The sequence below is a fragment of the Trichosurus vulpecula genome, chromosome 6, assembly GCF_011100635.1.
Source record: "Trichosurus vulpecula isolate mTriVul1 chromosome 6, mTriVul1.pri, whole genome shotgun sequence".
NCBI classification, from domain to species: Eukaryota; Metazoa; Chordata; class Mammalia; order Diprotodontia; family Phalangeridae; genus Trichosurus; species Trichosurus vulpecula.
Window position 1 is genome coordinate 104493326 of NC_050578.1, and position 25656 is coordinate 104518981.

A 25656-nucleotide genomic window follows, 5' to 3' on the forward strand; every position below is an offset into this window, starting at 1 on the left:
ATTTTTTCACATGTTACTTAGTTTTGCAGGACTTTTCTTTCTTCCTTTTTCATACTTTATTATAAGAGATGGATCAGAGATGGGAGAAATACAATGGAAAAATATATATGCATATGTATATACTTATATATGATATAAAAACACAATATGGAGATGGATAAAATTTGTTTTAAAAATTACAAAAGTTACTCTATGTCTGCCACTTAATTGGCCATTTATTTTCCCTTCTAAAGGCTTCCTTAACCAGGATGCTGTAACGAGTCCTATGGACTGTTGAATGTTGAGAAACTTTGTGAAAGGAAACCTCTTTCCATATCAGATTTGTTCAAGCTCCTTCAGGACAGAAAGCATTTCATTTTTGTGTTTGCATTCCCAGTGCCTGGCTTGGTGCTTAGTACATAGTAGGTGCTTTAAACATACTCCTTGATTGACTTAGTGATTCAAGGACAGAGGGGAAGCAGAGTTAATTGAAACAAAACCTTCTATTGGTCAAGGGAAAGCTCTCTCATGCTCCCTGCCTATTGTAGATTTTCTGGAGCTTCTGCAGTACCTGACTCTCTACAGGAAACCCTTCTTCCATTAGTGCTCAGTGTAGGATATGCCATCATGATGATGAGGAACACCTTTAGCTAGCATGCATCTTTCTAGCCAATTAGCTACCAGCTTTCTTGCACTTATCTTTTTCCTTCTCTTGTATTTCAATTCCATCATGACTCTTTTTTGGTATCTCCACTCTAGCCTCAGTAAGGATCATTCACCTTGGTACTAAAAGAGAAGTTATGCTTCCCCTCACCTCCCCCACCCCCATCCATGGTCTTAGTAACATTTGATTAGAGCTAGAGCTACTTAACCATTTTTTTGCATAAAGGTAATCAGACCTTGGCTGTCTACTAATGCCTATGGACCCCTCCTCCAAATAATATTTTGAAGTGAATAAAATATAATACATTGGATTTTGAAAGAAACTGATTATATTGAAATACAGTTACATTTCTCTCATTTATACATCTATACAAATATAAATACATTTATGTATCATATACTTTTTTATAGAAGATAATTATAATTACCACAGTGTATTATGTATGGATATGTACATATATATACACACATATGTGTGTATAAATACACACACCCATATATACCTCCACATATATAATATACATGTACACATGTACCTCTCTATACACGTCCATATATATGCACATATGTATATATATATGTGTGTGTATGTGTATATATACATATATGCATATATATACACACACATACACACATACATATACACATATATGGTAGCTCAGTAGCACAGTGGATTGAGTGCTCAGCCTGGAGTCAGGAAGACCTGAATTCAAATCTGGCCTCAGTCATTTACCAGCCGTGTGACCTGTTTGTCTCAGTTTTGTCATCTGTAAAATGAGCTAGAGAAGGAAATGGCAAACCACTCCAGTATCTTTGTAAAAAAAAATACCAAACCCAAATAGGGTCACAAAGAGTTAGGCATGACTGAAACAATTGAATAACAACATGTGCACATATATATATACACGTACACATACATACATACATATAGATATAGATATACATACACATTATATATATAGATATACACATACACATGCATATACACACATATACACACATATACACACACATACACACACATGTATAAAATCACAAGGTATCAGACCAAAGGTAAAGAACCCCTGTTCTAAGCTAAGCCATAAGCCCATATCTTTCTATTTCTTTTTATCGCCAGAATAGCTAAAATGATGTTTATTTCTTTAGCATTTTTTGCAAGCTTTTGTACCCATCCTTGATTTCAAACCCTTAGTTCTATCTTCTGCATATATTCTTTGAAATGGAGTTCTAACTAAACAGTTACTTCTTCAGACAATTTGGTCTCTTTAGACACTCTCTTCTCCCTTTCTTTCCCTCCCTGATATTCTCTTCAACTATGTTATCAGAATTATTGCCCTAGAATCTTCGATCCCCCTGTCCTGACTTGATCCATGGTACTTTGGAAAGAGTGGTGGATTTGGAGTCGAAAGGTTTGAGTTCAAGGGCCAGCTCTGTCACTTATTACCAACATGGCCTTGGGTAAATAATCTTTTATCCTCTCTGGGCCTCACTTTCCTCATTTGAGGGATTAGAACTAAATTAGAACTAAGGTTCCTGTGAATGCTGAGTATGTCCTTCTATTACACAAGGTGGTCTTGTATCTGTGCTAGTTGGCTAATTTATGTCTGAAATCTATTATCCTTTTTCCCCCCTAATTTTGTTACAAATCAGGGCTTGATTTATTGTTTTATTGACTGTCTAGACTTAATAATATGATGGAGAAAATGTTAATGCTGTGGATTAAACTTAAAATTATATCATGAACCCCTTTTTTCCTCCTAGGGAGACAGTTGTTAAACATATACCAGCAGGTCCTTGCCTGAAGCCTAGGTTATTTCTCTTCCACGATAGCTCTATGCATTTTGTCTCTCCATCCTTTTATCGTTGTCCACGTGTTTTCTACCTTGTTTTCCCTCTCAGATTTGTGGATTTTCACATGTTTATATTTTCTTGCCAAATAGCACAATTCCTTCTTAAATCAATTAAAAAAATTTACTAAGCACCTATCATGTACCAGGAATGCATAGTGTATCATTGGAATGCATTTCTTTCATAAAACAGGAGAGATGAGTCCAACAAGTCTTTCTTGTTATGACATAGCCTTTAAAATTTAATTTTTTATTATAAACTTAACAAAAAAAGAACATTTCAATATGCAAAGAAAAAAACTTTGTACTTTCATTATGCATATGTTTTTCTCCAATAAAGCTTTTGAAAGATGATTCAAATTAAACAAAGCATTTTCCACACTGTTCTGCTTTTCTGTTCCCTTCCTGAACTTTCTTCTGTTCCCTTCTGTGTATTTTTAAATCATTCATTGATGTTCTTTTCTTTGTCTTCTTCCATTTTTAGTATGACTATCACTACTCTTTCCTTCCCATATCTTCCTGCTCTCCAAAAAAAGTCTTTATTAGTAAAAAAAAAAAGTATTCTTGCATATGACAAATACATATCTTGGCCATGTCTGAAAACATACATCTCATTCTATACTTCAGTCCATCAGTTCTATGCCCAGAGGTGGAAAGTTTACTCAGTCTTACACAGTGTCCTATGGTTGGTTGTATTGATCATAGTTTTTGAGGCTTTTAAAGTTGTTTTTCTTTACACTGTTTTAGTTATTTTACAAACTTTTATCTTGGTTCTGCCCAACTCACTCTGCATCAGTTCATACAAATCTTCCCAGTTTTCTTTTGAGTCTATCTCTTTAATCATTTCTTAAGGCTCAATAATATTAAATCACATAATATGTTCAGCTTTTCCCCAATTGATGGGCATCTACTTTGTTTACAATTCTTTGCTATGACAAAAAAAGGCTGCTAAAAATATTTTTGTACACATAGGTTGTTTTTCTCTGTTTCGTTTGGATATAAGCCAAGTAGTGGTATCATTGGATCAAAAGGTATGTCTAATTTGGTGACTGTTTGGTATATTTTACAGAGTGTTTGGTCTACGTTACAGCTCCATCAATGGCGCATTTCTGTGCCAGTCCTTCCATAGCCCTTCCAAGAATTGTTAGTTTGTTTTGGGTTATCTTTGCCAATTGAACGAGTATGAGGTACCCATTCTCATATTATTTCTAATATTATATATACATACACACACGCATATATATGCATATATGTGATTTGGAACATTTTTTCCTTATGGTAAGTGATAGCCTGCCTTTTCCTTTTATGACCTACCTGTTCATATTCCTTTGACCATTTATCTAATATGTAAGAGCTTTGGTTCTTATATATTTTATCAATTCCATACACATATACTTACTTATACTGCATATACATACATACGTATTTACGTGTAGATAGTTATTTAACCTGTCAGAGCTCTAGGCAGCGAAAACAGAGAAGATGTCTATCTGCCTTGGTAAAGGGGGTATCCTCATCTGGATGTCTCCTGAAATAATGAAAGAAAAGTTCCTATTCCTACCCCTTGAATATCAGACCTTTATCAGAGAAATTTGCTGCACAAGTTCCCCACCCTCGCCCTGCAATTAGTTGTTTCTTTTCTAATTTTAACTATATTGATTCTGTTTGTGAATTTAACACTAGTCTTCCTTTGGACAATGAGACAGACTGTCTAGCCTTCTTCCTGATGTATCTAAGGATCTTGCAGAATCTATCTTCAGGGTAGAAGTAAATGAAGAAGGAAAAAAGTCTCATTGAATGCCAGAATAACTAATTACACGTTTCTTTTACAGAAGACTTAAATGAATAACAGGCAATTATATAGTGTTGTGCCCATTATACCAACAGTTTTAAATCATTAAAGTTTATTTAAATACATAGATTTTAATGTAACGGTAATAATGATAACAGTAATAAATTTATACAGTTCTTGCTATGTTTCAGGCACTGTGCTAAGTGCTTTATAAATATTGTCTTTGATCCTCATGATAACCCTGGGAGGTAGGTGTTATCATCATTTTACAGATTAGAAATTGAGGCAAAGAGAGGTTATAGTGACTTGCCCAGAGTCACGCAGCTAGTAAATGTCCGAGGCTGGATTTGAGCTCAGGTCTTCCTGACTCCAGGTCCAGTGCACTATGGCACCACCTAGAGCCCCTGTTGTTATCTGATGTTGTTCAATCACATCTGACCGATCCTGTGGACCACGATAATACTGTCCATGGGGTTTTCTTGGCAAAGATACTGGAGTAGTTTTTCATTTCCTTCTCCAGAGGCATATAGAGGTTAAGCGTCCAGGGTCACACAGCCAGTAAATGTCTGAGGCTGGATTTGAAGTTAGGTCTTCCCAATTCCATGCCCCCAGTGCTCTGTCCATTGTGCCGTCATCTGTCCATTGTTACTTACACTTATCTGAAAAAGAAAAGAAAACAAAACAAAACCTTTCCATTTTCATTTCTAGGAGCAAATCTATTGTCTACAAAGCTGACGTCGAAAGAATTGGGCCGCATTTAGACATTTATCTTGCCTTTCAACCTCAACTCCGAAAACGTAAAGACAAAATAAACAAGAAGATCCTGAAAGCAATCATCTTGATTCAGGGTGCCATTAGAGGGTGGCTTGAACGGAAAAGACTAGCAAGAGTAATGGCCAAGGTAATGAATATGTTTAAGAGTTCTTCTAAACTGGGTCTATTAATAGTTTGAAATAGTTACTTAGACATTACTTCTGTGCACTTTCTAAATTAAATACTAGCCAGATGATATATTCGGTTATCAGAAGAACCTTGATGAAGATACCCCTTGAGAATGAGGTTATTTAATTTTTGCCTTTCTATTACTGTCACTCGTCATGGGCACTCTTCAGTACTTACTAAACTCATTCATTCAGTTAGTGCTTAGCATAGAGCCTGGCCTAGAACTGATAAATTAATGTTGTTCAGTTGTTTAGTCACACCCAACACTTCATGACCCTACGGACCATACTGTCCATGAGATGTTCTTGACAAAGATACTGGAGTGGTTTGCCATTTCCTTCTCCAGTAGATTAAGGCAAACAGAGGTTAAATGACTTGTCCAGGGTCACAAAGCTAGTAAGTGTGTGAGTTCAAATTTGAACTCAGCATTTCCTGACTCCAGGCCCATTGCTCTATCCACCTGGTCACCTAAACTGCCAAATAAATACTTGCCGTTTATTCAACATTTATTAAGTGCCTATAGTACACTTTAATTCCTTTGAGATGATATTATTTCAAGATTCCTTTCCCTTCCCTTCCCTTCCCTTCCCTCCTTCTTCTCTTTCCTTCTTTTCTTTTCTTCCTTCCTTCTTTCTTTCTTTCTTCCTTTCCTTCCTTTCTTCCTTCTTTCTTTCTTCCTTCCTTCCTTCCTTCCTTCCTTTCTTTCTTTCTTTCTTTCTTTCTTTCTTTCTTTCTTTCTTTCTTTCTTTCTTTCTTTCTCTTTCTTTCTTTCTTTCTTTCTTTCCTTCTTTTCTCTCTTCCTTTCTTTTTTCTTTCTATCATAATCAACATGAAAGAAAAAGTTTAATTTTTGTTTTCTTTATAATTTTTAGACAATTGTGTGTCTGCAAAGATTTCATCTACTGTATATAAACATTTAGGGGCAGCTAGATGGCACAGTGGATGGAGTACGAGGCTTGGAGTCAGTAAGATTCATCTTCCTGAGTTCTAATCTAGTTTCAGACACTTACTAGCTATATGACCCTCAACATGTCACTTAACCCTGTTTGCCTCAGTTTGCTCATTTGTAAAATGAGCTGGAGAAGGAAATGGCAAAGTACTCTATAATCTCTGACAAGGGAATCCAAAAAGAGGTCATGAAGAGTTGGATATGACTGAAAACGACTGAACAACAATATAAACATTTGCAAAAGCTTCTTTTTCCTTTTCATTTACTTTGAGGATAGCTTTGGGATAGATGTACATCATTCTCATATAGAGTTAATGAAGACAAGAAAATAAGCATCTGGCTTGGCAGTTGTTGATACTCTTTTTGGGGCATTAACATTGTTCATGATTTTTTCATTCTGTTATTGTCTTCTTCTCCCTGAGATACATTTTTAAATAATTCCTCAATGCTTTCAAGATTGTTTTGTTCCCAGGAAAGATTTTCTTGATATAACTTTAGTTTAGCCTACTTGTTCTTTCAGACTTAGTCTTTTTAAATGCCATTCCTACTTAATGCCGTTTCTATTTTTTCATATAGCACTCCAGAGACTTATGTTTTAGAGACATAGTGAGGAAGTTCCTCTGTCACCAATAATTAAAATAGATTATTATAAAAATATTAACAGATTTATTCCTTTTTAGGTCTAGTGATTGTTTTCTTACTAGTTTCATCTTGAAATGCCTTTGGCATGGTGTGGTTCATTTAAGTCTTATACCAAACTTTCTACAGATTCTTTTTTCACTATGTGGGCTTTTTATCCTTTTATAAGATAGCATTGCTCATGACTTTCCATCATCTTCCTCTGTAATATTTACAAATGAGTTTGTATATTCTTGCTGTCTCTGTTTGCTAGGCAAAGAATTAAAGTGATTATTAGCTAAGGAAGTTTCTAAGCTCTTTTGGCCTCCTTTTTGTGATGACTGCTTTATACTGGTTAAATTTTTATCATTGCCTTTTTCTATTTCCCACTTTTAGCATTAATTCCTTATTTAAATGTCACATTGCAGCAATTATAATTGTTCACAGCATTTTCTTCTCATCTCTAGCCTTTATTTCCAATTTTATGTAACCTTTGTTGTAAATTCTGCCATGACTATCATATCAGGTAACAGTTTTCTTTCTGTTCAGATGCAGTCAGTTTTATCTGTCATTATCCTCAAAATATTTGTAGTAACCTACCAAAAAGCTATAATGTTCTTTTATTTTTTGTTAATGTTCTTCATTTTACAGATTAGAAATTGAGGCAAAGAGAGGTTATAGTGACTTGCCCAGTATTTGGGCAAGCAAATGGAAACTCCTCTTGGAAGATCATTATACAATTTCTAGTGATCTATCTATCTATCCATATATACATCCATATATATATACATATATTTATGCACATACACACATATACATATATATCCACTTAGAAATCTGAGTAATTCAACTTTATATACTCTCAGAGATAAGCTTTATTTCTCCCAGCATGCTTAACATCAACTTTATCAAGGTATTCTGGCTTCAGAATCTTTAAACCCCCATGCTAACATTTTTGGTGAGGTATCTGAATTAACTCACTATGAAAGATTTCATTACATTTTATTTACCTGATTACTCTTTTCTCCAAGGTGTTTTAAATGTATCCTTCATAGGAACAAAGAAAGAAGTCCACTTGAAAGCTGTCTCATGGAGAAAACTTTTATTACCATCAAAAATGCTGTCTTGAAGAGTTGAAGGTGTAGAGCTAATTCAGAAGAGAGAACAAAACCAAATACAAAAATTCAATTGTCATCTTTATAGAGGTGATAATTGAAACTATGGTAGTAAATAAGATTATTGAGACTATGTACAGAGTAGAGAAACTCTACTCTGCCTTGTTTTTCTTGCTCATTTTTTCTGTTATTTCTATACTTGTGATATACAGCAGATTTTTGGTTCAAATCTAATCAATCAAGCAATAAAGATTTATTAATTGTTAACTATAATGTGCCAAATACAAAACCTTGGTAAATTTCTTTTTAAGTGAGTGATGGGGAAAGTCTTGCACATACGCTAAGGCTAATCTAGGTATCTTCATAGAAGTTCTTAACCTAGGTCAATGAACATATTTTATATATCTCTATATATTTCTATGTAAATACTATACAGATTAATTGTATTCAATATGCTTGGATTTCTTTGTAATTGTATTTTTTTTAAGTTTTATTGACTTAAAAACATTATTCCCAGGAGGGGTCCATAGACTTCATCAGATTTCCAAATGGGTCCATAACAAAAAATGGTGAAGACCATCTGGTCAAGAGCTTTGATCGCTCTATGGAAGTGATAGAAGAAACAGTTTCAAAGTTTTTACATGAACATAGACTAATAGATTGATTCCTTCATTTTCTTGTGTGGGAGGGATGGTATCACTCCCTACATCACCTGTTTGTCTCACCTTTTATCATAATAATATCTTTTTACCCCATTTCATTTTTTAAAACAAAAGTTATTTAAAAATTGATTGACTTTTTTTTGGAATTGTGGTGTTCTCACATAATCTATTGCCTTAAATAATAACTTTTACAAAGCTTATATGTAAATCTTTTCATCAATTCTGTCACTTTTTGTGTGGCCCCTTTAGTACAAAAATTCTACTTATAATCCTGGTGATGACTGAGGGCTAAGTTGTACCTAGTTTGGCTCCAAAGTTTGTGAAAGGAGATGTAACAATGTCTGGGCCAGTGGCCATAATATTTATCCCTGGTTCACATGGGTAGTCAAATCCTGTAATAAGAATATTGTTTTTATGTTCAAGTACACCATGGGTTAAATTATGTCAATTTAATTCAATACTCAATTTAAAAAGTAAATTGGTCCTTGTTTTCATGGAGCTTATAATGTAATAGGGAAGATAACGCACATCCATAAATAAATGTAATAAAACTTGAACATAATAACTGCATGAGACATACAAACAAATTGCCATGAGTTCAGAGGAAGGAGACATCACTTCCTACTCAGGGAAGACCTTACAGAGGGGACAGCATTTATCTGACTTTTGAAGGAAAGGTAGAGTTTCTCTACTCTGTACATAGTCTCAATAATCTTATTTGCTACCATAGTTTCAATTATCACCTCTATAAAGATGACAATTGAATTTTTGTATCTGGTTCTGTTCTCTCTTCTGAATTAGCTCTACATCTTCAACTCTGCTAGATGCCTCTACATAGGTGACTCACTGCTATCTCAAATTCAGTATGTCTAAAAGTGAAATTGACAATAATTTCCCCTAAAACTTGTCCCTCTCGTCCTAATTTGCTGATTTCTTAGCGCACTATCATCCATCCAATTTGCCCAAGTTACCTCCTTTGCCTCAGAATCATCTTTGATTCTTATTTTTTAAAGAAAAGTCTTCTTTAAATGAACTTAGTTATCAACAAACATAGAGAATTTAGTATGTAAAGGAAAACAGAGAAGAAGATTGAACATATGTGTAGTGAGGCTCTGGCCTCAACTCTTCAGATAGGTTGACTAAACCAGGCTTCTAGGGTATGCTTTAGAGGTTGAAGGTACCTTTCTCAAAAGCTATAAAATTGAATGCCCATTCCAGTGTGGTTCCTCCCACTGTTAACCTCCAGTGACTGGCATCCCAGTTCAATTTGACCAATCAATACTAATTAAGCTTTACAAAGTGGTATTTGCATGGAAGATAGAGCAAAAACACAAGAATAATAACAAAATAATAATATAGCACCTACCTCCAACAGTTTTTGTGAGAATCAAATGAGATGATAATGGGAAAGAACTTGGCATAGTACCTGGCATGTTGCAAGCAGTATTTAATTGTAAGCAATTACCATTATTATTATTAATAAATATAGCATGTTACTTTCAAAATTGTCCTGCTCATTGGTGCTTCCTTTCGAATTTTTGTCTTTTATGTATTTAAAAAAATATTACAGTGGCCCTCTTTTTTGGTACCACTATTGCTAACACCCCTTACTTCTTCAGTTCCTTGTAACAAATGCATATAGTCAAGCAAAGCAAAACCACATAGTGGCCATTTCCAAAGTATGTATTTTTATGTCACTTGAGTACATTACCTCTCTCTAAAGATGTAGGTAACACACTTTTTCATTGGTACCATGAAGACACAGTTGGTATGTCATCATTCTTATAGCACAGTAATATTTCATTACATTAATATTCCATAGTTTGTCATTCCTCAATTAATGGGTAACCTCTTACAATCCACTTCTGTCCTCCTTTCTCTTTCCCTTCCCTCTGCTCTCCACTCTCTAAACTAATGTATTCTTTCATACAACCTTCTATTTCTCGAATTGAAATCCTTGGAACATAACCAACCCATCCCCAGATCCCCTGTTTTTCTTAACTCCTTTTATACACTTCAAAAACATTGTTTCATCTCCCTTTTTTTAGAATATTAGCACTGTCACATCTTATAGCCCCTTTAGTTGCTCAAAATAAATTCACCTTTCTAGGTTTCTCTTGACTCTTATATTTGCATTTCAAGTTTTCTACTAAGATCTGATCTTTTCACCAGGAATGCTCGAATGTTCTATATTCCACTACAAGCCTTCTCTCCCCTGTAGGATTATACTCAGTTTTACAACAAAAGTTATTGTTGGTTGTAAGCCCACATCTTTTGTCTTTCGTAATATGGTATTCATGGGTGTCTTTTCATTTGTGGTAGAAGCTGCCCGGACTTGTGCAGTCTTGATTATGGTTCTTGAGTACTTTAACTGCTTTTTCTCTCTATGCTTACAGTATTTTTCTTTGAAAATATGGATTTTGGCTATGATAATCCTGGGACTTTTCCTTTTGAAGTTTCTTTAAGGAGGTGAATAGTGGATACTTTCTATCTTCGCTTCCTAGATCTAATAAATGTAGAAAGTTTTCATTTATGATTTCTTGAAATAGAATTTCCTGGATTTTCCTTGAATTACAGTTTTCAGAAATCATATGATTCTTTAATTATCTCTCTCCTTGTTTTCTTGTCTAGTTGTTCTTTTTTTTTTCTTTTTGGCAGGGCAATTGGGGTTAAGTGACTTGCCCAAGGTCACACAGCTAGTACATGTGTCAAGTGTCTGAGGCTGGATTTGAACTCAGGTCCTCCTGACTCCAGGGCCAGTGCTCTACTCACTAGACTAGTTCTTCTTGACAGCAGATTTTCTTCTTTTTTGTTCAATTTAAAAATTTTTGCTCTAATATTTCATTTGCATTATAATCATGGATTTCACTTTGATTTTCAGGGAGTCCATTATTTGAATAAGGTTTACCACTTTCTGTTCTAAGCTCTTTATCCTTCTTCCAATTCTTTCCTCTATTTCCTCAATTAAAAATTGCTTATTTAATATCTTCTAGGTATGCAAGAAATACTCGTGGAAATCTATTTTTTCTTTTGTCTTGCTGTTTATAATTGTTTTGAAAATACTTTTTCCTTCCTGATTAGATTTTTCATATCTCTGAATATATTATAATTTTTTAAATGGTGATCTATGTCTTCTTCATTTTATTCATCCCTTAAGCCTTAGTTCGTGAATTGATGCTTTGTGTTGGGGCCAGTCTCCACCTCCTGCTGTGCTTTTTTGCAGAGTTGGTAGTGCCTGCTGGGACTGGAACTGGGTCACCAGGATTCCGTTGTTTGCTTTCCCCTCCTGGAGTGAAGCTCCTTCATCCCTTCCACTGTCCAGTAGGTTTCTGAGTTGGATTCTGAGAGGATCCTGGATTTCAGGATCCTCTGTGGTGTCTCAGGGCAGAGTACTAGGCACCTCAGTCTCAGGCTGTCCTCACTTAGAGCAGTTTTGATCAGGTGTTGTTGTTTGCCTTTCATTTTCAAAAAGGACCAATGACATCACGGGGTAATGTCTTGACTTGAGTGTGAATTGTATTTAAGTGAGGCAGAGTTGCAAAATTGTCATCCTTACTCTCTCTTTCCTCAATTCCAGTATCCTTTGCTGGTTTTTTGACTAACCATGGGATTTCTTAGGGAAGCTTCCTACTCACACTCCCTCTGGATGCAGAGCCTTGGTAGAGTGTTGGTGTCTGTGGCTGGCCTCTGGTCATGCTAGGAGGCAACAGCAAGTGATGGCTGTGGAATTACCCCCCAGACTCCATATCCTGATGTCTGCAGGCTTTAGATACATTTTTGTGTAGTTGTGAGGTACATGAAATCATCATTGTTTCTAGTATGATTTCATGATCATTCTTCAATCTATTACAATTTTTCGCTTTTTGCTTGGAGAAGCTACTCAGGAGCTAGGCTGTCTGCCTCTTCTCAGACAACCATTTTAAGCTGCCACTTAGTCACACTAGCAAAGGCTCTCCTCAGCCTTCTCACAGCCCTTTGGATCTTTTCTTGCACTTACCACATTTCCACCCCACCTTCCAGTATTACATTTTCTTGAGTAGAAATCTTGTTTTTCCTATTGTATGATAAGCTCCTTAAAGGCAAGGATTATTTTATTTTAATATTTATATTCCCACTGCTTAACACAGGCTTTGAACATGGGGAACCTCATTTCCCAATGGTAATTACTAATGATTTTCTATACAGTAAATCATTTAATCTTTTATAATTAAATCAATGTTTATTTATTGAATATTACTGAAAATTAACTGAATTTTAAAAATTAACCAAGATTAACTGAAATATTTACCAAATATATGACCTATTAATAAACAATAAATAGACATATTTATAAGATTTGTATTGTGCAAAGAATATAACATAACACCATGACATCTTTTCACTTGTGAAAATACCATCCCAAACTATTCACTTTCTTTCAAGATACCAAGTAAAGGTGTTTTTTTTTATCAAAAACTTTCACAAGATAAAGGTGAAAGTTTCATTAGAAAATATCTCTCTATCTCCTTTCTTTCTGTCTTTGATAGCTTCTCTCCTTCAAGGACAGGAATCATCTTTTCAGCTTTCTCAAGCTAACACTTTTAATAGTTCCTCTCTGCAGTTTATCTCATAGATTCTTATAGATCAGAAGTAAAAAACACACAGTTTTTCTCTGACTCCATAGGGACAAACACCTCAAAGTGAGATATTTTTCAACTGTTCCTAGAAAAACTGCTAGCAGTAACTGGCTTTTCCTACAACATCCCATTTGACTCTTAAAGATGCAGTATCTATAGACTTTGTGAGAGAATCTTTGGAAGCAGGAGTTACACACATAACAGGCACTCCTTGAGAGTGGATATTGTTTCTCTCATTATATTTGTGTCTGCAACAGCTAGCACAATGACTAGCACACAGTAGGCACTTAATAAATGCTTGTTGATTAATCGACTGAGAGGCACTTCAAACATGTCTTTCTCCTTAATGTACTCTACATTCCAGCTAAATTGCCTTATTTGTTTTTCTTTTAACTTGGCATTCTGTACCTGCATATGGGTTGTTACCCATCCCTAGAATATACTCCTTGTTCACCAATACATTTTAGAATCCTTAGATTCCTTCAAGACTCAGCTTACATACCACCTCTTCCATAAAATATTTTCCTGATCCTTCTAGTTTCTATTAGCTCCTTCCTCAAAGTTCCTAGTCTTCATTTATCTTTGTACAAGTATATACCTTCAATAGAATATAAGCTCCTTGAGGAAATAAACTATATTTCACTTTTTTTCTTTTTTATCTCCAGTGCCTGGAATTGGAACATGCATGTAATAGGTACTTAATAAGTGTTTATTGAACATTGGATGGAGGGGATGGGTGTGTGTGTGGCAATTTTGATATTGCATGAGAAAAGGCTAGGGAACATTTTAATAGCTCATATAGCTCAGTGCATCTCCAGTCTTCCAGTAGTTCATCCCATTCTTCCAAGCTGTTAAAGATCCCATATGACTTTCAACCTAGGACATTATTAAAGGGACTTTCCTGGACTTCTTGCCTGTGACAGATATTCCTGAATAGTGTGGGGTGGGGAGGGTGATTTATGGGAATTTATTCATTTTTTTTTGTTTTTATGGAGAGGGGAAGGCAAGGCCCAAGGTCACACAGCTAGTAAGTGTGTCAAGTGTCTGAGACCAGATTTGAACTCAGGTCCTTCTGACTCCAGGGCCCATGCTCTACTCACTGTGCCACCTAGTTGCCCCTTGGGAATTTATTCTGCCGACATTGTTGAGCAGTTACTATGTTCCAATGGATAAGAGCACTGAATGTGGGAGTCAGGAAGACCTGAATTCAAATCCTGCTTCAGATCCAGGGCAAGTCACTTAAATTTAGTTTGCCTTAGTTTTTTTTTTCATGTATAAAAATGGAAATTGTAATAGCACTTACTTTCCAGGGCTGTTGTAAGAACAGGCAGTTGTGATGGGAAGTTTTGGCCTTGAATTACAAAAAACTTCCCAGACTCCTGTCTTTTTCTCTTCACATGAAAGGAAAAGTAATGACCATCAGAGACAGACACCTATAGTAGTCAGACCCCTTCATACCAGGCGTTGACCTAACTAATAATGCATCAGAATGAAAGTCATGCATCAAGTCATGGCTAATTCATCTTTCAGTTACTGCTCTTTCCTTTTGAAAATGGTGTAACTTTATGTAACCCATTGAATTGGAACTGGACATGGGCCAGATTTTTTTTAATTGAGTAGTCTGCAAACACATCATTACAATCTAGTGACTGCCGTTTCCTTGTTGGCTTATACAAGGTTATTTTAAAATCTGAGGGTTAGGTGACAACATTTTTACTTGAATTAAAAAAAAAACATCTCTTTTTTTGGAGCTTAGCTCTTATGACTTCCATGAAAGGCACTTAGACCTGTCCTTTGCCGTAATTGCTACTTATGCCTAGCTCTTAAGAAATATTCCTTTGAACCTTCAAAGGAATTTCAAAGGAAATTCCTTCTCTCAGGGAGAGCAGCTCAGCAACACTTCCAAGCTCAAGAAGCCATAATGACTGAAAGTCTGTGGTATCTTAACAGTACACTCAGAAGTTGAATGAATCAGAGATCGTCTGGTTCAACTCTTCTTTTACCATTGAGAAAACAGAGTCTTGGAGCCTTGCCTGAGACCACTTCAATATTAATAATAATAACATTTATGTAACACAACAGATTTCATTTGAAGCTCAAAACTACCTGTTATCACAGTTTTATAGATGAGGAAGTTGAGGCTGCAAAGATTATAAGTGACTTGCCTGAGGTTCCACAGCTAGAAAATTTTTGAGGCAGAATTGAATTCAGGTCCTCCTGATTCCAAGTCCAGTGCTCTGTCAATTACATCACCTACCTTACTGATGACAGCAAGCAACAGATTGAGAACTCTTTGTATTGTAGCAATCAACTTCCCACATTGTCAGAGACCTCTAAGGGCTTCATTAAACACTATATTTATATCCGGTGCCCACTGCATCATTGTAAGACCTCACAGATATAACAGTAGTACTTTACATTTATATATTATATAAATATTTATATCATTTGTATACATTGATATAGTAATTAAAACTTTGCAAAATGCTTTCCTATTATCTTCATTTTGCATGTGATGAAATTGGGGCTTAGAGGGTTTGTAACTTGCCCAAGCTCCTGTCGTCTGAAACAGAGATAAGATTCTAATCCTACAAATGCACTGCTAATTGCGGGACCTTACTAGACATGTATAAGGATTCATAAAATGCTACATCACATATTCTATTTTTCTTGCAAAAGTGGGAGCCACAGAAGGTCATAATGTAAATTTCCATAGAGATGAAATGGAGAACCAGACTGGAACCAGTGGGTGTCTGTGGGAAGAGGAAGCTGATATAAGAGTTGTATTGCACTTGGGGGAAGAATTGAAGGTAAAGTAGGGAAGTCTACTAGATGGAAAGAATTAATAGTTTATTCATCATGACAAAGACGACCTCAAGAGATGGAGAGATTGAAAGGGGGTGTTTGGGTGTTTTGCTTGGGTCATCCTCTGTGTTTTCTTTATTTCCCTGTTGGTACCATGTTTTGTAAGCCTCCTGGCTGCTCTGTGGATATGATTAGGGTTGTTCTGCTGCTCTGAGCTGGCCTACTCCTGAAAAATTTGCCAAGGGGTCAAGGATCATAAAAGTAGCAAAAAACACATTCCCTGAATGGCGGCTATTTGATAAGCTGCTGGGGGAATTCATGACAGACCTTTCACTCCAGAGGCTGTGCACCAGATCATGGGATAATTGTCACCATAGTAGCAATCCCTCCATGGGGATATTCATACTGTGTTATTGTTTGGCTTGGCCTCTGCCTTATTTTTTCTTCTTCAGAGTTTGTGGCTGCAGACAGTACCCCCAAGGCTGCAGGTTTAAGATTTCTCAGGAAACTATATAGTTTTTAGGATTGCCCAAGAAATAGCTTGCTTAAGCTTGGTCTTTTTAGAGGGAATTTAGAGGCAGGATTAGGTGATCATTGCTTAGCAAAAATTCCGAGTAACTGTGTTACAACTCCATTTCACCAGCAGTGTTGTTAGTTTGTTTCATCCACATTATTTCTTCTTTTCTATGATGTTCATTGCTTTTAAGTGTTTCTTGGAGATGAACTAGATGGTTGGTCTATGTTACATCTAAGGTCCCTTCTGGCTATACACCTACAATCCCAATTAATTTCTTAAGTCATTATGTCTTAAAATACTACTTAAAAGTTTTTTATTAATGTCTTTGATTTTATGTCACAAAATTCCCCAGCTTATTGAATTTCCCCCTTTATGTTTTAGCTTTTAAAAATAAAATTTGAGGGATATTTGTTTTATATTGCCTAGATTTATCCTAGTATCCCAACTCCTCTTTCTCCCCATCCCAGAAAACCATCCCATATAACAAAGAATATTTTGAAAAGAAAAAAAGAAAAAGAGGAAGAAATATAAACAAATTTGATCAAAATATGGAAAAAGTCTGAAAACATATGTAATGTCTCACAACTGTGCATCTCTTACTTATGCCAAGAAATGGGGCAAATTGTCATTTCATACCTCTTCTTTGAGACCACACTTTGAAACTTCCCTTTGTAGCTAAGAAAATCAATGCATATTAGGAGCACATCTGACATCACATCCACAGTCCCTCACCTCCTAACCAAGTGGAGAGATATTCGCTTCATGCTTTGTTCCCTGGAACCAGATTTATTTATCACAATTAATCTGAGATCAGTTGCCTTTGAGTGATTTCATTGGCATTATTAGAGGTTTTATGTATATTGTTCTCCTGGCTGGGCTTACTTCATTGTATCAGTTCATACAAGTCTTCCTATTTTTCTCTGCATTCTTCATATTCACTATTTCCCACAGAATAAAAGTATTCTACCCCCTACAATTTGTTTAGCCATTCTTTGACTATGGGGCATCTGCTTTGCTTCTGGTTTTGTTTTTTTCTGGCTAGCACAAAAAGTACTACTGTGCATATTGTTATATATAGAACTTTTTTTGGTGGTTTGTCTTTAATTTCCTTGGGATATATGCTCAGTGATGGGATGACTAGGGTAAAGGCTGTAAACATTACTTTGCGTTTAATGAATTCATTGGTCAGAGAACAAATATAGTGTCTGGCAAACTCTTTATCCCATCTATTTTCACCATTTTTGTTGAGACACATTTGGATATGGCACCCAGAATTATATTATTGACAGTGATTGCTATGCTTTCCCTTTCCAAAGAAATCCTCATTGGATCTAGAAATCTGTTTACAATGATAAAACCATTGTTCCTTTTATAATAAATTCAATTCAGTGGAACAAAAATTTATTGAAAACCTACTAAGTTCTGAGATGCAGTATGGTCCTAGTGGATAGAGAGTGACCTCAGACTCAGGAATACATGAGTTAAAGTCGTATTTCCCACACATGCTGGCTGTATGATCCTGGGCAAGTTAATTAACCTCTCAGTGCCCCAGGAAACACTCTAAATTGCAAAACAGGAGCTGATCTCTGTTGATAGTAGTTTCCTCTTTGGGAATTCTTCATCACAATGAAATTATAGGGAAGCCCCTCCAAAAATATGTAAAGCACTGTGACAGAAGCTGAGGGTGATAAAACTTCCTTTTATTGTGTTCATTAATAGCATCCTTCGATTGTTCTGACTGTAACATTGAAACCACTAGTTCTAAAATATAGGCTTACCCCTTGGCTACCAAACTTGTATCAGACTATAGAATAATTTTCATAGGGAACTATCCATTCTTATAAGAAACAGAGCTGGAAGGGACCTTAGTGATCATTTAGTCCAACTCCTATTTTTGCAAAGGGGGAAAATGAGATTAAGTGACTAGCCCAAGATTATGTAGGTGGTAAGTATTTAGAGAGAGGTTTGAACCCAGGATCTCTGAATTCAAACTGCTTAAACTTTCCTCTATGACCCAATACAGTTCCTCCCTTCCTTTTAAGTAAATTTACTGCAGTATCATTGCAGTTAACTGGGATCTAGAGAATGATTACCCTCAAACTTCTCGTGTTGTTGTTTGTCCTTCATTTAGAAGAGGACCATGACATCATGGGGTCATGTCTTGACTTGCCAGTGAATTGGACTGAAGTGAGGCAGAGTTGCACAAAGGTATCAGCCTCACTCTCTCTTCCAGAGTCATCCAAGCCCAATGGCAAGACAAAAATCAAGATGACTTCTGGTGGCTTTGGTTGCAAAGGATGACTTTGGCATCTTCAATGTCTGAGCAAGTTCTAAGCATTCCACAATATCTGCTTCAGCCACCTTCATGGTCATTGGAGCAAATTGTTCTCATCTGCCCAGGGGAGGTCTTCACATGTTTGGGGTAGATACTCCCCTAAGTCACTGGTAGGTTAAAGGCCTACCAGTTACCCTCAAACTGGTATAGCCCATCTGCTGAGATAGTTTTATCAGGGTGTGGTTGCTATACATGCTATATAGCTTCTTGGAGCCACAAGTGAGAGTTGGGTGAAAGGTGGACACCAAAGGTTGATGAACAGCCTTACAAAGGGCTTAGTAGTCCTCACATTGGAGATACTTGTCCTCCCTGAACACTACATACACCCCACCCTCAAACAGCTCATATACTGGTATGCTTAGAAGCCTCTTCTACTTGCTTCTACCTTCCCTCTTTACAACCAGTATATATCAGATCCATGAATGGAACACTTATCATCTGACACATCTGATCATCTGAAGAAGCTTCACGACACCTCAGCATTGTGATTTTCTATCCCATTTTTTCCCTTCAGGCAGGACCATTAAGAAAATCTTAAAGAGATAGGTTGGGTGCTTATTTCAGAGATCTTCAGAAATCTGCTTCCCTTTCCACAGGGAATGCTGACTAAGAAGAATCCAGGTAACACAGAACCTGGGGCCAAAATTTGTTTGGGATTGGAAGGAGATGAATATAGGAAACTGGACCTGGGCCTTGTGATGTCTCTGAGAGCCCCACTTGGGGTCAGTTTTAGAAATACCACTGTTTATCAAAAGCATTCTTTCAATGACCCCAAACTTCTCCTGGAAGCAAAGGGTTATCTTTTTCTTTTAGAAATATGTTTTTATTGATTTTTTTTGTATCACCTGTTTACTTGATAGGAAGGCACAGTGATGCAGAGGAAATCACTAGTCAATTACCAAAATTGGCTTAATGTTTTAAAACTTTTAAAATATATTGCATTCCATATCTCATTTGAGTCTCATACCACTTCCAATAAGAAGATTTATATTATTATTATATCCTGGTTTTATAGTTGAGGACACAGAATTTGAACCTATGTCTTTTTGGCTTCTTGGCTCCAAGTCCAGTATTGTATCCATTGCAACACATGGGATTAAGTCCCGGTTTGGGTATTTACCTGTTTGGTGACCCAGGGTTTTGATTTCCTTAGCTGAAATTGATTTTCCTCATAGGGAAAGTAGGGATACTTTCACAGGGTTATTATGATAAAGGTGATTGTAAACCCAAGAGTCATGTAGAAATCTGACTTTGACATAGCAAACAGATGTGGAAAGTTATAATAAGCCACAGTAGCTAACCCAGTCCTTCTAGTCAAATGACAAAGGTGTAGCACCACCCATAAATAGGGACTATTACATTAGGCCTAATAGAAGTGACGAGAGCCTTATACAAAGGCATAATGTCAACCAGACTGGACCATCAATAAATGCTTAATGGTAAAAGTACTAGGGCCGCAGATGAAGTGAGGGCATGTTATATATCACCTGGGTATATTTCATCCCTCATTTTGAGTAAAAGCTACAGAGCTGGTATATGTTGTGAATTCATTTCAGCCCCTGGAGACTTGTATTTACTGATCCAGACCCATGGTCAAAACTCCTTACCTCTTTCAGCTTCTGAGTATTTGCAAAGCAAATGTTGAGGTCAACGCCAGTCTTTATCATTCCAAAACCATGGAGAGTGGGGCCCCAATCCAATAGGACTTCACAGTTTTTGTCGAAAAAGAGCTGGCTTTTGAGTCAAAGAGCCTGGGTTCAGATCTTGCCTATGCCACCTGTGTAACTTGAGACAAGCTAGTCAACCTCTTAGGGCTCATTTTCCTTACATACAAAGCAAGGAGGTCAAAGTAGATTGCCTCTCTTTCTGCTCCAAAGTGATGATCCTATGGATTAATACTTCTTAGTTCTTTGACTAGAAAATTCAGAGAATTAGGGAAACAACCCTAAATCCCTGTGATTGAGCTATCCTCTACTATAGCCTAAGAAAATAACACAAAACTAAAAAGATCTAAACTAAAAAACCCAAAAAAACCACCTTAAAACCAAACCAAACCAAAACACCAACAAAACCTCTCTCTCCGATGTTATTAGCCCTAGCCACCTCTTGACCCTTGGTGAACCAATTGAACTCTACACTGTCCTCCTCTCTTGAACCCCTCGCCTGGTTAATATGTCACTGATCATGCCCAGCCAAGCCACTCATCACCTTTGTTCTTCTGTACCTGTTGACAAATAAAGGTGGAGAAAATCATGCGAGTGTTCTTACTGGGTCCTCTACAGATTTGTGTTACACAATCTTAACTGGGCCCTGGAAGCTGTTAGCAATCCTACTAAACCTCCCTTATCAACTTATTATCCCCATCTCCACAAAGGCTCTCCCAAACCTTTTCATCCCTCCTCATACCTCTCTACTTTCTCAGCTGAGAACTTTGCCTTGTATTTCACAGAAAAATTGAGGCCATTTCTTGTGAACTCCCTCTCCCCCTCTTCTTCCTTATCTCTTATCACTCAGATGTCTTCTGCCACTTTCTACTCCTTCACTCTGGTCTCATGATAAAGTGGCCTTACTCCTTACCAATGCTAACCCCTATATTTGTTCAAGTGATCTCATTCTGTCCTGTCTCCTCCAATAAGTTGCCTGCTCTGTCATCTCCACTCTTTCACTTATTTTCAATCTCTCCCTGTTGACTGGTTCATTTTCTACTGTCTACAAACATACACAAGTCTTCCCTATCCTGGAAAAACAAAAACAAAACACCCTTTTACTTGATTCTTGCATCCCCACTATCTATCATCCTATATTTCTTTTACCCTTTATAGCTGAACTCCTCAAAAAAAGCCATCGACAATATGTACCTCCACTTTCTTTCCTTTCACTCTCTTCTTAAGCTCTTACAATATGGCTTCCAATCTTATCATTCCATCAAAACTGTTCCCTCCAAAGTTACTAATGATCTCTTAGTTGCCAAAACCAATGATGTTTTCTCAATTCTCATTGCCCCCTCTGAAATCTTTGACTCTTGATCAATCTCTCTTCCTTGATGCTCTCTCTTTCTAGGTTCCCATGGATTAATTACCATTTCTATGCTGATAATTATCAAATCTATCTATCCTGCCCCAATCTCTCTGCTGATGTACCATCTCCCATCTCTATTAGCCTTTTGGACATCTTGAACTAGATGTCCAGTCCACTTTTTAAACTCAATATGTCCGAGATGGAACTCATTGTCTTTCCCTCTAAACCATTCCCCTTTGCCCTGTCATCTCTATTATGATGGAGAGTGGCAACTCCATTCTCCCAGTTCTTCAGGCTCATAACTTAGGAGTAATCCTGGATTCCTCATTGTCTCTCACCCTTGTATCTAATCTGTTGCCAAGACTTATTGATTTTACCTTTCCAACATCTCTTGAATATACTTCCTTCTCTTCTCTGATACTTCTACCCCTCTGGTGCAGGCCCTCATTGCCTCACACCTGAGTTATTGCAGTAACCTGCTGTTGGGTCTGCTTGCCTCAAGACTCTCTCCACTCTGATCCACACTCTAATCAGCTGCCAAAGAGATTTTCCTAAAGTTCAGGTCATTACCCTAGTCAACAGGGTTTCCTATTGTCTCTAGGATCAAATACAAACTGCTCTATTTGGCATTCAAAGACCTTCATAACATAGTCCCCTCCTACCTTTCCATCTTCTTACACCTACTTCCCCACATGTACTCTTCAGTTCAGTGACACTGGCCTCTGGCTGTATCATGAACAAGATACTCCATCCCTTTTCTCTAGGCATTTTCTCTGGCTGTTTCCCATGACTGGAATGCTCTCTTTCCTCAGCTATGACTGTTGATTTCCCTGGCTTCCTAATATCCCACCTTCTATAGGAATTCCCCAACCCCTCTTAATTCCAATATTTTTTCTCTGTTAATTATTTCCTATTTATCTTGTATATAGCTTGCCTTACACGAATATCTTCATTTGCATGTTGTCTCCCCCATTAGATTGTAGGTTCCTTGAAGTCAGGGATTGTCTTTTGCCCCTTTCATATACATACATAGATAGATACATACACATATGTGTATGTGGGTATGCGCATATGTGTGTATATATGTGTATATATACACACACACGCATATATACATACACATACACAGACACACAGACACACACACACACACACACATATATATATAAACTCTTGTTCCAAAAGTTTTAGTCAAATTTTAAGCTTTAATAACTTCATAAATATAAATGCTATAAACTTACAATAACATCATTTGAAAGTTTAGTTATTTAAATTATTTTATACTTATTTAGTTTTGTGAATTTTTATGAATGCATTTTTAAATTTTAATTTCAACAAGATGGAGTGCCTTGTTATTATTCTGTTGCATACATAACATTTTCCGGATCAGAGTTTCTCAATCTGGTAGATTGGTAGAGGAGGTTCTCTTGCTTGGCCACCTCAGTCGCCTGATCTGTCTCCATTTACACTTTTTCTTGTGGAGTCACGTCAAAATTGTCATGTATGCATCAAAACCTTGTTATTTGGATGATTAAGACTATTGTATTATAAATACAATCCTTTCAGTCACTGAGCAGCAGATGTTGGAAATTTTCACAAAGTTCAAAAATTGCCTAGAGTGATGTACAAACAGCAGTTATGTTGAAGTTTAATAAGAACTCTATTTTTAAAATTTAAATGATTTTGCATCTAACCTTTTAAAGTTGTTAAGGCTTAAAACTACCTCTCGATAAGTCTCACTACTTCTAAAGCCATGTTTTTATCTTTACTTGAAATCTCCTGTCCCTCTATTCTACCTTTTTCTCCCTGTCCCTCACCCTTGCTCTGGCCTTAATTTTCTTCCTTAATATTCTTGACTCCTATGGGAAGTCCAACTCTACATGAATACATTATCCCAACCACCTTTGACTCTTGAATTCTTATCCTTCTCCCATATACACAGGGAGGAATCACCCCCACCATCTGCTCTCTCTGCTTCTATTCCTATGCTACTGAATTTTGAATAATAGTTTAAACAATTATCCATTTTTCCTTTCATAAACACATTACTGTTCATAGGTCAGGTTGTGCCTAACCTGTGGTAGAACATTCTGAGCTCATATAGGTCTGGTTGTTGTCCTTCGCTCTCAAAGAGGACCAAAATGACATCACTATGCTAACTTGACTCTAGTATAGTGATGTCATTTTGGTCCTCTTTGAGAACAAAGGACAACAACCAACCAACCAGCCAACTCTTGTATACCAAGAGACAAAATTCCATATGGATGTGGTCATTGACTAACTGAATGATATTGAAGAATTCATATAACTTCTTTGGTCCTAAGTTTCTCCATCTGTAAAATGATGTACCCGGACTTTTAAGCTGCCTTCTAGCTCTAATATTCTATAAGCATATGTTACTTCTACTTTCCTTATTTTCAATATGTTTTTTTCTTCCACATGTAAATGTGAAATTTATCGGTTTTATTTTTTCTTTGGCACCCTTCATCTTTTATCTTGGATATTTGAGTGATTACAATTTCCATGAACTAAATAAAATGTATCTTTGATCTATTTTTGTGGTTGCAGGGGCTAGTATGTCACAAATAACAAGGAAGTATCATCTGAGGGAAATGAATAAGGTATAAAAGCAACTGTAATAAATCATCTTATAATGCTGAATAAAGTAGTCTTTATGAACTTTGCTCAAAAAGATAGCCAAAAGAACTTTCTCAATTAGCTAAGCATATTACCATTCCCCCCACTTAATGTTACCTAGGATATTAGCCTAAAGGCATTCAGTACTGTATAGAAACCCTCACCTGGTTTGATCTCCAGGGCTAATTTCTCAAGACAATAAGAAACCTTTTACTGAGATGTGAAAACTTAATATATAAGTAACATAGGAAATGGAGTGGAAGGAAGGAAAGGGAAGTAATAAGTTTTAGTAAATATATATGGTAGTAATGTTAATTGTTTCACTATATGTATAACTAACTTCAGGCAGAAGACCACGGACCAAACTTTAGAGCTGTGGTAAATGCATACCGTAGAATGGTTGACCGCATTCAGCGCCGAGCTGGTCTTCGGCATACAAGAGTAATGTTACAGCTCTCAGAGCTCGAAGAATGGTTGGACAGAAAAAAATGTGAGTAGCATTGATATTTTAACTTGCATTCATTTCCAAAAAATTATTCTTAGTGTCTTTTTAACACAGCAGTCATTTCACATTGACCACTGTCCCTTCCATGTCATACCCTTCTCCACCCTCTCAACTCCCCACATTGAACTCTCCTTTGTAACAAAGTCAGTTAAACAAAGTCAGGTGCCATGGCAAACTCTTCAGAAGGCATAGGCAACAATTTCTATCCCACTCTCCCACTTCACTTCTGACAGGAAGGATCAGTTTTCATCATTTTTCCTAGTTTGGATTTGTTTTAAATATAGCAGGTGTATGTGCCTTGATTCTTATAAATAATTCCTAAAAGAGCTAAAAAGCAAACAATTTCTCATGGGGCTGTAAACTGATAACACTACATATGACTGTTGGAATTCTATTCTGAAGCCAAGTTCCTCAGGTCACACCCTAAAATTTCTAATAACACACAGGCTTCCATTTTTATTTACATATTATCTATGTTACCTAGAATAAATAATAGAGTGGTGTGCTTAGAGAAACCAAGCAGAAAAAAATGAAGATGTCATTAAATTAGATTAGTTGGAAATAGAAAAGTATCACCTTCTAGATTTGTAGAAGCCCTCACACCTTTTTTGGTCATTGGAAAAGACCTGTTAAATTGTTAAACAAGAATGTGAAAA

The 25656-nt window shown here is 36.4% G+C and overlaps 1 protein-coding gene across 1 annotated transcript in view; it reads left to right on the forward strand.

Moving 5' to 3' along the window:
* The first annotated feature begins 3671 nt into the window (after positions 1–3671).
* The window catches only part of IQCM (IQ motif containing M), a 244553-nt gene continuing 222568 nt past the window's right edge, over positions 3672–25656 (forward strand). The window contains exons 1-3 of the mRNA XM_036764995.1: positions 3672–3676; positions 4990–5182; positions 24841–24985. Coding sequence (XP_036620890.1) covers positions 3672–3676; positions 4990–5182; positions 24841–24985 — 343 coding nt within the window. The remainder of the gene's footprint in view (positions 3677–4989; positions 5183–24840; positions 24986–25656) is intronic.